At 36.3% G+C, this 14,973-nt stretch overlaps 1 protein-coding gene across 2 annotated transcripts in view; it reads right to left on the bottom strand.

Moving 5' to 3' along the window:
- EYA4 (EYA transcriptional coactivator and phosphatase 4) overlaps positions 1–14,973 on the bottom strand; it is a 254,223-nt gene that overhangs the window by 209,629 nt on the left and 29,621 nt on the right. For both annotated transcript variants that reach the window (XM_008567174.1, XM_008567175.1), the window contains exon 2: positions 14,719–14,817. In XM_008567174.1, the coding sequence (XP_008565396.1) occupies positions 14,719–14,751 (33 nt within the window). In that variant the 5' untranslated portion in view covers positions 14,752–14,817. The remainder of the gene's footprint in view (positions 1–14,718; positions 14,818–14,973) is intronic.

Genomic DNA, 14,973 nt, shown 5'->3' with positions numbered 1-14,973 from the left:
CCTGGAGGCTTTCAGTTAATTCCCTTAATGCTCAAGCTATCTGATATTAAGGGCTCAAGAATGAAAATAACGTACATACAATTCCAACCATTGTTCAAGAAACAATAAAATAAACTAAGAGGAAAAAATTAGTCCAACATTAAAATACTAAACCTATTAAGCCAGAAATGTTCAGTGTAAAATTTGCTCCCTTGAAGATTAGCAAATTGATTCAACATCCTAAATTAAGTTTGCATAACCTGAAATTATCATTAATTATTCCTGGTTTACTTCTGCAGAGTAATTTATGCACAATGGAATGTGTCTGAAACATCCAAAAAAGTAAGCAGATACTGTTACAGTAAGTAGCTTATAAATGTTCAGTAGACGAGCATTCTGGAAAGACCTCTTAACCATCGATAACAAGTTACTTAACATAAACATTTAAACACCTCTTATGATTTTTCGTAAAGGTTTTCAGTCACAAAGTATTTCCTAGGTTAATACACAAGTCCTGTCACTTTGAATAACTTTTAAAATCTAAGCTATTAAGCAAACAAAATGAAGGGGGGAAAAATCAGTCTAGCTGGGATCCCAGCCAATGAAAACTATTTCATGGAAAGAAAATAAGAAATCCACAGTCTCACAGTGAGAATGGAAACAATCACCCCAAACATGAATCAGTGGGTAATATTATGCAAATCACAAAGCACTGAAGAAAGGGGAAACAGTCAGCCCTGAGGTGGGTGAGCAGCCGTGACTACCTTTCACCGAGTTTAAAGGTAGGACGCATGCGCTGCTAGACAGCTGGAGTATGTAGCACCCTGGCATAGTCTCTTTCATCTTATGAAAATGCTCCCCAAACTGAAGCTGTAAACCCTTTTTATTTTGAACTTACGGACCTTCAGGTTTACTTTCTTCAATATAGTATTTGAAGCATTGTTATTACTTGTGACATCTACTCCATATTTTTCATTACTAAACACCATAACTAAACTATGATCCTATGTAAGTAAACAATATGCAAAATCATATAATATACATATATATATGAATTTGCCAAAGATATTTAAAGACCACTGATTACACAATAGTAGTAATCAAATATGAGGGGTCTTCAAAAAGTTCATGGAAAGATTTGTATTGTCTTTTAATTCTGTTTTTCCATGAGTTTTTTGAAGTACCCTCATATATACATTTTATAAAATTTTCTGAAATAAACAAAACTCTACAAGGCAGGAGCTACTCAGATGAAACATACTGAAAATAAGAGTATAAAGCTATAGAGTATAAAGACATTTTTAAGCAATTTGAAAAACAACCATAATACACTTTTAAATCTTTGTTGGGTAAATATTTTAACTTCCTGTGCACAGCTTAAATCTATTGTTTAATTCTGGGTCAAAATGAAGTAACGCAAATATGCACTCTGTTATATAAAAGGCCCAGAGGATGAAATTACATCTCTCTCTAATAAGGTCCTTTGAAATCCTATACTAGAGTAACTTAGCAGCCAAATTATTTTTCTTCTGTTAATGCTGATTGAGCAGTAAATAATAACTAAGAGAAAAACAAACATGTAAAATAAAATGTTTCACACCTTTGCATGAGCTTTTTTAAATCAACTCGGTTTACCAACAACTTTAGTAGGAGCTCAAATGCAATTATTTCAACAACTTTCATATAAAGCGACAATTCCATGCAGTTTTGAGGGGGCCGATTTTAATTTCCACATGTTAACAAACTGTACACAAAAGTAAGCTTTCAAATTCTACTGTTGAGGTTGAAATGAATCAAAAAACCTTGTTTCAAAATACAGTGCTGCTATTAATGCTCTTACCCTGGTAAGGTACTTAAATGCTCTCAGTCTCCATTTTTGCATCTATAAAATAAAGGATTTGGACAGCGTGACGTCTAAAGGTCCCCACCACCTATAAAACAAGTCCTCTAGCCCTCTGTATCAAGTATGGAAATATGAAAAGGAGAAAAATTGGACAAGACATTTAATGCGAAAGAAATGAGAGTGTGCTTCTGAACCTTTATAAAGACCTTGGTGTAGTAAGATCATTGTAGACACCTAACCCCTTTTCTAAATCAGTAGATTGAAAAATAAATTTATTATACAGTACTCAGTCTACCTCTTTCACTTTACTTCTGGGATGACAGATCTGTGAATGAAAAATGTTAATAGAAAAAGAAAAATGAACACAGGTAAAATTTTTTTCTTATGTATGAGAACTCAAAACATTTTAAACTTTTTTGTTGAAAGTGAGAGTCAGGGTGGAGGACCAAAAAATGTATAAGGCATTGTCCCAGCAGATTCACCTAGAAGCTACGATTACCAACTCTGGAGCCAGATTTCCTGGGTTAAAATCCTGCACCCCACTCACTAGCTGGGTAACCTCTCATCTAGAAACTGGGGGATAGTAGCCCACCTCATCGAATTGTTGTGAGAATTAAATGAGTTAATGTACTTATGTATATTATATATACTTATTTACAGCACTTAGAAAGCCCATGGCACATGATAAGCACTACATAAGCGATAGCTGTGGGCATCTGGGGCTCAGAATCTAGTTACAATCTACTGTCCACGTGTGTCGTCCACTGCAGTTTAGGTAAAATAATGGAAGCAAAGCAAAGTAAGCAGGCAATGTTTGTCCTTTCTTCTTTAACACTCATTTGTTTGTTTTTGCAGTCCTCTTTCCACCTGCCATCCTAATTCCTGCCAAAGAGTTAACATGAACGTTTAACAAATTAACCCCTACAAGGGTATGTGCATTCTAAAGAAGTCTGAGCAGAGAAATCAATCCTTAATCCAAGAAGATAAGAAATCACAGGATTTCAAGGACTTTGAGACAAGTACTCTCTAAGTCAAAGTCAAATAACTTCAGTCTGAATCTACTGTCAAATTTGACCCAATCACGTCTATAAAAATAGGCTCTTCTTTTTGTTGGAGATGCTGATATCCAAGGAAAACAGAGCAAGCAGTTTCTCCCAAAGATAATGAGAGGCATTTTCAGAAACCACAAAAATGTTTTTCTCTTTTTTAATGGTTTCAATGCAGAAATAAATAAACTTCCAACACTAACACATGGTCATAAGTCCTAGTCAATGTGACATACTTAGGTAAAAGAAAACTGAAAATGTCTCAATAATGTATGTTTTGAGTTCTAAGACATCACCTACCATTTTTTAAAACAACAACTACTGCAAATCTCCTTTACACTACTTAAGCCCTTAATCCTACTCTGCTTCCATCAATTTCCTGAATTTGTGTGAACAAACTTCTTGCTTCCTGTTTTCCAAAAAAAAAAAATGAAGAAGAAGAACACCATCAAGGGAGAGCACCTTGGAATAATCAGGATACATATACACTGTCTAACATGTCCAGAATCAGAGAATGTTACTTCCCCGCCCCCCCGCAACTTCTTTATTTATTTTATTTTATTTTTTGAGGATTCGTGTAAAATTTCTTTTCTTTTCCTTTCCTTTTTTCCTCTTTTTTTCATTTTTTAGTTTGCATTTTTATCTCTTTTTTATTGAAATTTATTGATTGTATAAACTTAAGGGGTATGGACTTATATTTCAATACATGTACCAACTGTGTGATGATCGAATCAGGGTAATTACCATATTCATCATGGCAAAGCTTAATCATTTCTTTGTGATGTGGACATTTGATCTCCTCTCTTCCAGCCATTTGTTAACATGCAGTAAATTATTGTTAATTATAGATGCCTAGCTCAACTGCACATCAACAGAACTTATTTTTCCTATCAAGCTGTAATTCTGTGTCCAGTTCTGTCCTCCACTAGGCCCCAATACCCCTCCTGCAACAACTTGAGTCTATTCTCCACTGAGTCCTTCTCACACCCTGCCATCAACCATGTGCAAGCACCCCTTGCTTGAAAAAGGTGCTCTCTTAAATTACTGCCATTTCTCTTCTTTAACTTACACGCTTTCTCTTACTTCCTCACTGTCTTCTCTGTATTGAACATCCGAGATGCCTTTTCTTGCCACAACTCTCATTGGACTCCATTCTGAAGTGCCATCTTCTAATAACCTTCCAATCAACAAATGAAACAGTCTCTTTCTCAGTCCCATTCTGCTTGACCTCTAGAAACCTCAGATAGTGATGACCAATTACTCCTGCAAGTGCTCTTGGACCGCTTCTCTGAGTACAGTATTATCCTGGTCTTTCCCTTGCTTCCAGAGCCCTTTCTTCTCAGTCTCTCCCAATCCATCTCCTCCTTCCACTTCATAAACATGGAAGCCTCCTACGTTTGTCCTCACCCTTTTTTCCGATGTCATTTCCTCTTAGAAGCATCACCTCCAGGAAAATGCTGTTCTGCTCCACACAACCAGCCTCAACATCTCCTCCATGGCCCAGCAAGGCTTCCCCAATTGCTCATTTGACATGTTCTCAAAAGTTCTAAATTCAAACACATCTTCTTCTTTCCTTAAGTCACTGACACCTGCTCGTAAACTCTATGAATGGCATCTCCTAAGCTTGAAACTGCATGAGACTCCTTCTCCATGTCTACCTCTCACCCTTCCTCCTATTAACCCTGTTCGGTTAGTCACTAAGTTCATTAAAGCTTCCTTTTCAAGTTCCTTTCATTGTTTCTTTCCTCCCTGTCTTTCTTTCCACTGTCACATTATTTAGGCCAGAGGTTGGCAAAAGAAGGCTCACAGTCTGCCACCTGTCTTGTAAATAAAGTTTTGCCGGAATACACCTATGTTCATTCATTTATTTATTGTCTGTGGCTGCTTTCACATTTCAACAGCAGAGGTGAGTAGTTGGTACAGAGTTTGTATGGCCAGAAAAATCCAAAAATATTTACTGTACTGCCCTTTACAGAAAAAGTTTGCCAGTACTTGGTTTAGGCCCTTTTGAGTGCAACTGCTTCAAGCACCCTAAGTCATCTCCCCACTCCCAGTTTCCCACCTTCATTAATCTTCCCATCATCTGGTTAAATTTTCCTGAAGCATCATTTTAAATATATTACTCTCTTGCTCAAATGTGACTTTGCATTATGTCCAGGTTAAAAGTCCAGAAATACAGGGCAGTATCTTATGCATCTCTGTTGCTGGCCACTCAAAGACCTGAAGACATCTCAGCTTGGCTTCAAAGATGTTTTCTGTCAAGTCTCAGAGCTTCTCAGCCAGATTTCTCACTGCTCCACAATCTAATGCCCTCAAAGCTTCTGAGTCAGTAATTCTAATTCATCCACAGTTCCTATGCAGGACTTATCACTTTATATTTTGTACCTCTGAGCCTTTATTCCTGATATTCCCCAGGCCAAGGTTGGTCCTCTTTTGTCCATACAAATTCACCCTATCTTTCAAGACCCAGTTAAGGCATGACCTAGCATATCCGTAATTCCTTTCTTATCCTTTCTTGTACAGACTTTCCCTGCTAATAACATAGTATTGTTACCTTGGCAATATTATTTTGCTTTTTTGCTTAAATTCTATATTATTTCTTTGTCTTTTCATCCCTGTTCCCTCAATAATATATTACAGCATATTATATTAAATATTCAGGTAAACCTCCTCAAATATTTTGCAGGGAATAAATAAGTATAAAAATAAACAATAAGCAATAACCCCCCTCCCCCAAAGACATTTGGAAATGTCTCAAGACATTTTTGATTGTCACATAAAAGGAAGGGAGGTGCTACTGACATCTAGTGGGTAGATACAAGAGATGCTTCTAAACATCACACAACTTACAGGACAGCGGCCCCACTACAAAGAATTATCTGGCCCAAAACATCAGTAATGCTGAGGTTGAACAATTCTGATGTATATCAATTCTTCGCTAAACTAGAATGCCTAGAAACATCACATCTATAAACATAGCAATGAGAGAAAGATAACTATTTGCTGACTAACTTAAATATTTTATTCTAAATATTTTACGGTTTGGGATACTTTGATGAAAATCTCAAAGAAGTGAATGATGTCTCACTACTTATTCAGAGCTGTATGCTGGCTCTTTCTGCCCTGATAGAGGGGAAACCAGTTACTAGTGACCCAGATATAATACATGATTTTGTTATAGTAGTAGAATCAAGTAACTATCTCATGTAAATTGTCATCTCCTTGATCTCTAAATTTGGGGTGCTCCAGGGCTTAGTTCTTTCAATTTGTCTCTATCTAGACTTACTTTCTTAGTGATTTCAACCAATATCATTTCTTTAAATGTCACTGATAGCTTGAAACCTCCAAATTTATATTTCAAGTCCAACCTACACTTCTGAGTTCCAGATGGTTACATCTCATTCCCCAACATTTCCTCTCATACATCTAAAATTTAACAGGTCTCTATTAGCTTAGCTGGTTAATGCTCTCCTGAGAATTTGTCCCTCATGCAGTGCCTCAGCAATCTTGGGGCTCTGTCACCTTTACCTGAGGCCACCCGCTCATTCATCACCCTAGGGGAGCACAGAGACCCAAGAATCATGCAGGGGCTTCTCATTGCCTCAGCATGGAAATGACACTCTCCTCACATCCCCTTGCATTTCATGGGACATACCTAGTTGTATGGCCCTATCTAAACATACGGAGACTGAGATGTACCAGAAAAGAGGAGCATGAAACAAGGCTGGTGAAAACACAGCACCATCTCTGTCCCCATGTATGTCTACCCAACTCCTGACCTCTACTCCCAACCTGGACCTCCCGAGACCTCCCGAGACCTCCCATCTCAGTAAATATCACCTTCATCCTTCCTATTGCTCAGGACAAAAACCCTGAAGTCATCTTTGATTCCTTTCTCTCTCTGACAATCCGCATGCAATGTATCAACAAGCCTTCTTAGTTCTACCTTCAAAACATATCCTGAATCCACCCATTTCTTACCACGTCCACTGCTACTCCATTTTTCATCCGGATAGTTACAATAGTCAGATTCTGCTCTTGTCATCATAGTCTACTTTCAAAATAAAAACCAGGGTGACCTTTTAAAAATTTAAGTCACATGATGTCATCCTTAAGCTCAAAACCCTTCAGTTGCTTCACATGTCACTCAGAGAAAAAGCTTAAGTTCTTGAGCGGCCTGAAAACCCCTACAGCATCTGCATTTCTCACCTCCACACTCCCATGCTGATCACCTCTGTGGCCTTCACTCTTCCTTATTTTCTCCACCGCTGCCACCGACCCAAGCCTCCTTTCTCTCCTTTCTCACCAGGCACGCTACAGCTTCACGGCTTTCTCAGCTGCTGTTCCCTCTAACTGAAACCCACCTTCCCAGATATCCACAGGGCTTCCTCCTTCACCTCCTTTGGGTCGTTGCACAACAACCTCTCAATGAAGTGTCCCTGACTATTCTCCAAACTTTGCAACTGTCCCCTCACCTACCTACCCTGTCCCCAAGCACCTCCTATCTTCCTTCCTGTTTCATCTTGTTTTTCTTCTTGCAATTATCACCACCAGGCATCCTATATTTGATTACTGTTTGTTTCCTCTCACTAGAGCATAAACTCCACGAGAATAGCAACATCTGTCATGGGGGTTTATGTTCTATGTCCATTTGTCTACCAAGTATTCCCAACATCTAAAACTATGCTTCATGTATAGCAGTGCTCATGTATAGTAGTAACTATCCAAATCTCATTCTGACTTAACTAAAGAATAGAATTTGAAATAATAACATATAATCTTATGCTAAAGTAAAACTTGGAGGAGAGTAAAATTTGCTTTATATTTTTTTAAATTCTTAGTTTAGCAAAGTTCCTGGAAGAGAGCCAGTCATCTTTAAATATTTATTTAATGAAATTGGTTGAATTATCATTCAATTTTCATATATTCTGATATCTTATGGTTGCCTGTTAAAATACTTACTAATAAAGACACTGCAGCTGATTGTAATCGCGGTGGAATATTTTACATTTTTCACCAAGACCTATGATATTTAACACCTTTAATCTTCGTTTAAATAAACTGAGATCGAGTTAAGTTTTAATGCATACGTTAAGACACCAAATGTCTGAAGGGTCTGAAAACCATTTAAGTTGACCAAAGCAGGTACAGTAATGTGTTTAACAGCATGAATTTTGGAATAAGATTACGTGAGTTCATATTCCATCAGCATAGCTTTCTAGCTATCTCAATTTCCAATAAGGTACCTAAATTCAATTTGAGCATGCTGTTCTTTAGATTGGGATTATAATCGAGGCTGCTACGTCGGACTGTTATGAGCTTTAACAAGGTGAGTCACATAAAGCACTTAGCATGGTGCCTATCAATGAATGTTAGCATTTTTATATGTGAATTTTTCCATTTCAACAATACATTATTTCCAATGTATAATGTATATATTATAGCAGAAGTTACAAAACATTCTTTTTTTCCCATTTCTCAAGATTATTAAAGTATGAAAGAAATAGATAATATTTCTATCATAAACAGTTATTTTCATTTTAATTCATAAGGTAGAATTACTGGGCAAACGATATATCATACTTAGGTTGTTAGTTCAGATAAGAGACTTTTGATACCCAAAGATATCATAGCTATTACTTACATCTACACTATCCAAACTAAATGCCCAGGTATCCTGACAACTATCCAGCCCAAAATCAGCAAGGATGGGTCTCTGGGACCACCCTTCTTCCTCACCAAGTTCACGGTAGATCATAATGAATTGATAATGTGAATCTTCCAGTGATCCATGATATTGCCACAGGTTCTTTCCCAACACAGGCAGCTGTGACCAGATGATCATAGATGACAGAGAAAAACCTAATCTTTATCCTCCAGATCTTGGCAAATGACAAACCATCACAATACACACTCTGAATAATATGGGGCTCTCCTCCATATATCATGTGCATTCTAAAATTTGTAAAAAGGTTTCAAAAAAGCAAATTATAATTTCAGGTCACAGAATATAATTAATGAAATCTTGTGCTGACCCCGTATAAACTGACAAAAAAGTACAGAAATTCAGAGATAAAAAATTTCTTTAAAAAAGAAAAAAAATTAAAATAGATTTAATGTATCTACTTCATAATTTCACAGTTTAGGTACTCTATTATATAACTGCAAAGTAAAGCTATAATAGGTAACTTGGAATTAATAATTCTGAAACTGATTCAACTTTGAGCAGAATTCCTTAGAACTGTGAGGACTGTTGTTCAGTTGGATGGTATAAAAATTACATGTTGAAAACATCATTCTTTTTACTAGTTTAAAGGTCAAGTTTTTCCAAACAGAACTGGAGCCACTAAAATAATAATCCAACTTTGTTTAGATCTGAATAAAATACATTTAAAAGTATGCATGCTGCTCAAATTGATTTAAAGTACCCAAGAATAAAGCAACAGAATTACAGGATTTTAGCATTTCGATAATGCCATATTATAAAAATGAAATAATTATTTAAACTAAAATTAATCAAAACAATTATATTCTAGTGTGGTGTTTAAATACTGGCAGAAATTAGTGATTCTGAAAATTTATGTCTACATGAGAAGTTTGATGGCATATCTAATTTTATACAACAGCTAGAAATCTGCCCAAATGGCTCAGAAAGCAGCAGTGTTTTTTAAAATGTGCTCATGGCTGTAATTAAAGATAATACTCTAAAATGTCTAAGAACAAATATCTGAGGAATGACCGAACGTCGTGTGACATTCTAAGGGAGAACAACAGGGACGCAAAAAGGAGATTAATTTATTAAACCAGCTCTAAAATTTTAATAGACATTAAATTAGCACGTTTGGTGCAAGGAAATAAATACAATTCATATATACAAATGTATGTGAATTTCCAAAAGTATTGTGAAATATATATATATGTTATGGGGATCCAGTGGATGTGAATTAATTTAGGCTTCACTAATTGGAACATGTCATCAATAATACAAGTGAATTAGTTTAGTAACAATGTTTAAGTATATTCAAATTGAAGGAATATTCAAGCCCTTAATGTATAACATTTAGGGAATGCAATCCTACTGTGAACTATAACTTATTCATTTTTTAAATAACATATAATACTTAAAATTAATAAACCATATTTATTTTCAGACCTTCCAGTCTGATCAAAAATTTAGGCCATACTCTGTCTCACTTTGATATGAATGTATTAGATTAGAAAAGATCTGTGGTGATACAAGAGTACTTCAAAAAATTCATGGAAAAAATGAATTAAAAGATAATACAATCCTTCCATGAACTTTTTGAAGACCCCTCATATTCAGCACCACCAAAACAGGACTTTAAAAATACCCCAGTCTGGGCTGGCTGGTTAGTTCAGTTGGTCAGAGCACAGCTTTCTAACACCAATGTCATGGGTTTGGGTCCCTATACCGGCCAGCTATGCAGATAAACAAAAACAAAACATCCTAAAATGCCTCAAACTATAAGAATATTACAGAAGCTATGAAAACAATACTGTTCACCCTTTATATGAGCACAGGAAATATAACATATTCCACAGTACCAAAGGAGTCATTGCTATGTATAACCTATATTCATAGCCATTTCTATGAATAAAAACATTTAGTTAAAAACTGTACTAAGCTATAATCAGCTATAACTTAAACTGCTTCTAAATAATTATGTAGCTCTAATATAAAATTTCAAACAATTTTTTGAAAGTTCAATCCTATTCTAATTGCTTATCTCTTAAAATTCTCTAGATCCTCTAAGCCAGACTGAGAGATAGAACACAGGTATAATACAGAAAGAAAAAAATATTTAAGGAGCAAACTTTACATGAAATTTTTTTAAATGTGGATTAAATATGAATTCATGAGTCAGTAATCCATTCTGAGAATAACACTTTGGCTTTCTCAAATTTGCCGGACTATATGTTAACATATCTTACTAAAAGTATATAAAAGCTTTTGAAGGAAGCATTTACTGAGCACCAGCAAGAATTATGCTACAAAGGAAGGGTACAAGATGAGCAAGACCCGCAATTGGTCTTCAGTAGTTTACAATCACAGGCAAGTAAACAGGTAAGCTTTCAGTTCTGTGAGGTAAGTGCTGGGGAGAGGTAAGCCGAAGGGTTAGAGCAGCACTCTGCAGAGGCCCCCGCCCCAGCCGGCCAACTCAGCATGGCTGATGGGGTGGGTAGAAAGGAAGCTGTCTATGAGGGTTGCTCAGAGGGAGCGGAACCTGCATTGATCCAAGAATGACAGGTCATCCTGGTGGGGAAGAGACCTACGTGGAAAGAGGCCGTAGCACTTGCAAACACATAGAAACCTCAGAAAACCTGGGAGCATCAGGGAACCGACAGAAGCCAAAAGTGAGACCAAAGAAACACGTGAGCATCATTAAGCCTTGTGTGTGTGACTACGCACTTGAGCCTCTCCCTGGAGGGCAAGAACGAGTGGGCCTGGAAGGGACAATACGTGGAGGAGTTATGTGATCAGGTACGTGTTTTGGAAAGACAACTCTAGAAGCAACTTGAAGCAGAACAAGACAGTCGAGAGACAGAATAAAGACTCAAAGTCAGGGATCTGGAGCAAAGAGAATAGCTTTGAGAGACATTAAAAATTAAAAATAAACATAGTTCTGAGATGGGAGATGAAGGGGAGGAGGATGACTACCTGTTTTCTGATGTATCAGAAACTCGGTAGCTGATGATGCCTTTCACTGAGGTGAGGGACACTGGAGTGGAGGAAAAAGGGAGATAAACTGGGAGAGGAGGGCTAATGAGTTCAGCTCTCAAGTGCTGAGTTTGTGGATCTATAAACGTCCAGGCAGGAGTGTCCAGAAGGTAGGTGGATATGCAAGAATGAACACTCATTAAAGAGCACCAGAATATCTCAGGTATTTGTAATAGTAGCTAACATTTATCAACCGTTTAAGTGACGCACACATAAGCACTTCATATAACACCTTTTTATCATCCTCCACACTCCATAGATGAAGAAGTTTAACTAATTTCCCAATAGCGATAGAGTATTTAAGTGTCAGGGACATCTGATTTTACAGCTCAAGCCCTAACTACCATACTATATTTAACATGATGGTTTCCAATTCCATGCATGTTGCTGCAAATAACAGGATATCATTTTTCTTACAGCTGAATAGTATCCCATTGTGTATATATACCACAGTTTTTTTATCCATTCATCTGTTGATGAGCATTTAGGTTGATTCCATCTCTTGGCATTGTGAATAGTGCTGTGATAAACATGGGAGAGCAGGTGTCTTTTTGACATATTGATTTCCTTTCCTTTAGGTATTATTGTATCATGCAAAATCCATTGCAGGTTTTAGGGCCAGATAAAAAGAGGGTTCAATTCTAATCTCTGCTATTTAACAGCTGTTTGACCTTGACACTCTCTAAGCCATAGTTTCCTCATCTGTAAAATCGTGGCCTTAAAAATTACTATTCAAGGATACTGTAAGTACTGGAGCAAGAGTATGGAAAATGCTAGATGGAGTATGTGCTATAAACGGCACCTACTGTATGTCTATGCCCAGAAAAAGAATTCTGCTTGACGTAAAATAGCTATGATCTAAGTAAATTCCCTTTCATCTTATTATAAACTATTTTACTTCCACCCCTACTTGACCTATGTCTTAATAAACACTATCATTTTTCAAAAAATTTTGAGACATTAATATACTCCACAAAATTTAAAGTCACTTAAATATTTCTTTCAAATAGAAATCACTTCAATGTAAAGGGGTTGATTCTTGTTTTTGTGGCATTTCTATAATGATGAATGCCACAATAAGAATACTCCAAAAGCAATCAGGCATGTTGATGTTATGGAGAGAGCTTTGGACTTGGAGTCAGAAGACCTGTATGAAGTCCCAACTCTGCCACTTATCAGCTGTGCCAACATGAGCAAGTCACTTAACTGTTCTAAACACTCCTTTACACACTTATTAGATAAACAGATAGGCCTACATGTTCTATATCTAAATTTAGCAAATGGGTTCAATCTGAGAGGCAAGGAAGGTCACCCTAGATTTGTGCTTCTCAAACATGACTGTGCATTAGCATCACTGGGAACTTTCATAAACATATATTTATTTTTAATAGTGAGCTCCACAATCCTGAAATATCACTGGAAAGACACTATTTATGACTTACAAGTTCTGGGCTTCATTTTGTGAAAGGTGATATGAAGTGTCTTAGGTAATACCTCACTCTAATGTTAAACATAAAAATGTACTCATTTTAATCTCAACTGCATTGAAAATGAAAATTCTTTCTTGAGTATACACACACCCTAGAGTAATTAACTGAATCAACCTTCCTAGTTTGCCAGGACTCTTCCTGTCCGAGCCCCTCAGTCTCTGAAAAACAGGGACAGTTGGTCACTCTAACATACACACATACAAACTCATATACACACTGTTAAGTGACCCTCAGTGTATTAGAACAAAATGCAGATCAGCAGTATCCCTCTCATGAAGTATCACCACTTTCAGGTACGTGGTCACACTTACAGACCTCTGATTCCAGCAGGATCCATAAACATGCAGCAGCACAGGTGAGAGAGCCAGCAGCCATGATGACCATCACCCATTTTGCTAGAGTCCATGCTATGAATATTTAAATTCAATAACCAGCATTTTTAAAAAGTGCTTTAAAGCTCCTGCCTCCTGATTGCCATTTTTGTCTACCTAACTAAAAAAGTCAGGCAATTTTTGAGGAATAACATCTCTACCATTTGACAGATTTCATAGTTTCATAGCATTGTGATTCTTTGTTACATTTTTCCTTTAATGATACCGTGTAAAATAAATAATAATAGAATATATAATGAAATTAGACTATGGTCCTGTCTATCTAAATAGCCTGGCTATTCTTTCTTTTAAATAAAATATCCACTAGGAAAGAAATGAAATTCATTTGGAATGGCAGGTACACACTAGATCATATATTCTTCTCTATTTTAAAATTAAATTCACTGTATACATCTTTTGTAGAGCCACATCGTTATACTCAAGTATCTTTTCCTCAGTTGCCTGATGGAGACATGAGACATCACACATTAGACCAAGTCATTGTCATACAAGCTAACAAAGAAGAGCATCAATCTACAGAAGACACTCTTGGTAAGTACATGTCTTCTTACTTATGACATCACTAGTTGTCTGTGTGCAGAACAGCTTGGGTGACATTTCCCAATACTGTGGGAATGTGGGGGAAGCCCTCCCACTGCCTCCAGTTCCACACACTAAAGAACTAGTGTCGTGGAGACTCTACTAATCAGATAGGAAGAAAGGCCATATAAAGCCTTTCCCTTTGGGAAATCAGAATCTTAAAAAGATCCTCACCAATCTTCTGCATTCTTTGTCCTGCCATGAACCTAGTTAAAAAAGAAAGCCCTTGAGAACTGTGGTTTCTTTTCATTTCTAAAATAAATAATATGCATGCTAATAATATACTTTCATTTTTTTATACTTCTGATATTCAACAATTTATGAACTACCCAGCATATCTGGAAAAAAACATAATAAAGGAGGTATATAAATTGTTTAGACTGTCTAAAACACATTGCATGGTTTCAATGCCCTAGTCTTTCCACCACTGGCTTCCCAAGTAGAGAATCAGAGGAGATATCAAAATGCAATGTCATCTACAAACTTCCAAAGGTCTGTTTTACAGCCTTAAACGATAACTGAAAAAAATCAACTAAAAAAACATATTTAGTAAAAAACTCACTTCTTACAATATATTTCCTTTAAGCGTGATTTTCAATAGTGTGACCACAACATTTTTCAGCAAAACTAAGATTGAATTAAGACTTACTGATTGTTCATTTAAATCCTGGGAGTCTTCCATGTGGTTTTCTCACTTTTCTTGCCACTCCCAAGTAGAAGCAGCTTCCTTTAATTTAAAATGGACTATCTAAAACAAAAAGATGGAAAAGAATGAAAAAATTACCTTTTTTATTCATTTGTAAAATTACCAAAACATGTTAAGATTTAGCATGATAGTCAGTAATTTGTAGAAGCATTTTTTTTTTTTTTTTTTTTTTTTTTTTTTTTTTTTTTTTTTTTCCGT

This window comes from Galeopterus variegatus, unplaced genomic scaffold (genome assembly GCF_000696425.1).
Source record: "Galeopterus variegatus unplaced genomic scaffold, G_variegatus-3.0.2 Scaffold301, whole genome shotgun sequence".
Taxonomy (NCBI): Eukaryota; Metazoa; Chordata; class Mammalia; order Dermoptera; family Cynocephalidae; genus Galeopterus; species Galeopterus variegatus.
Note: the sequence above shows the minus strand (reverse complement) of the source record. Positions and strands in the feature narration are given on the sequence as shown.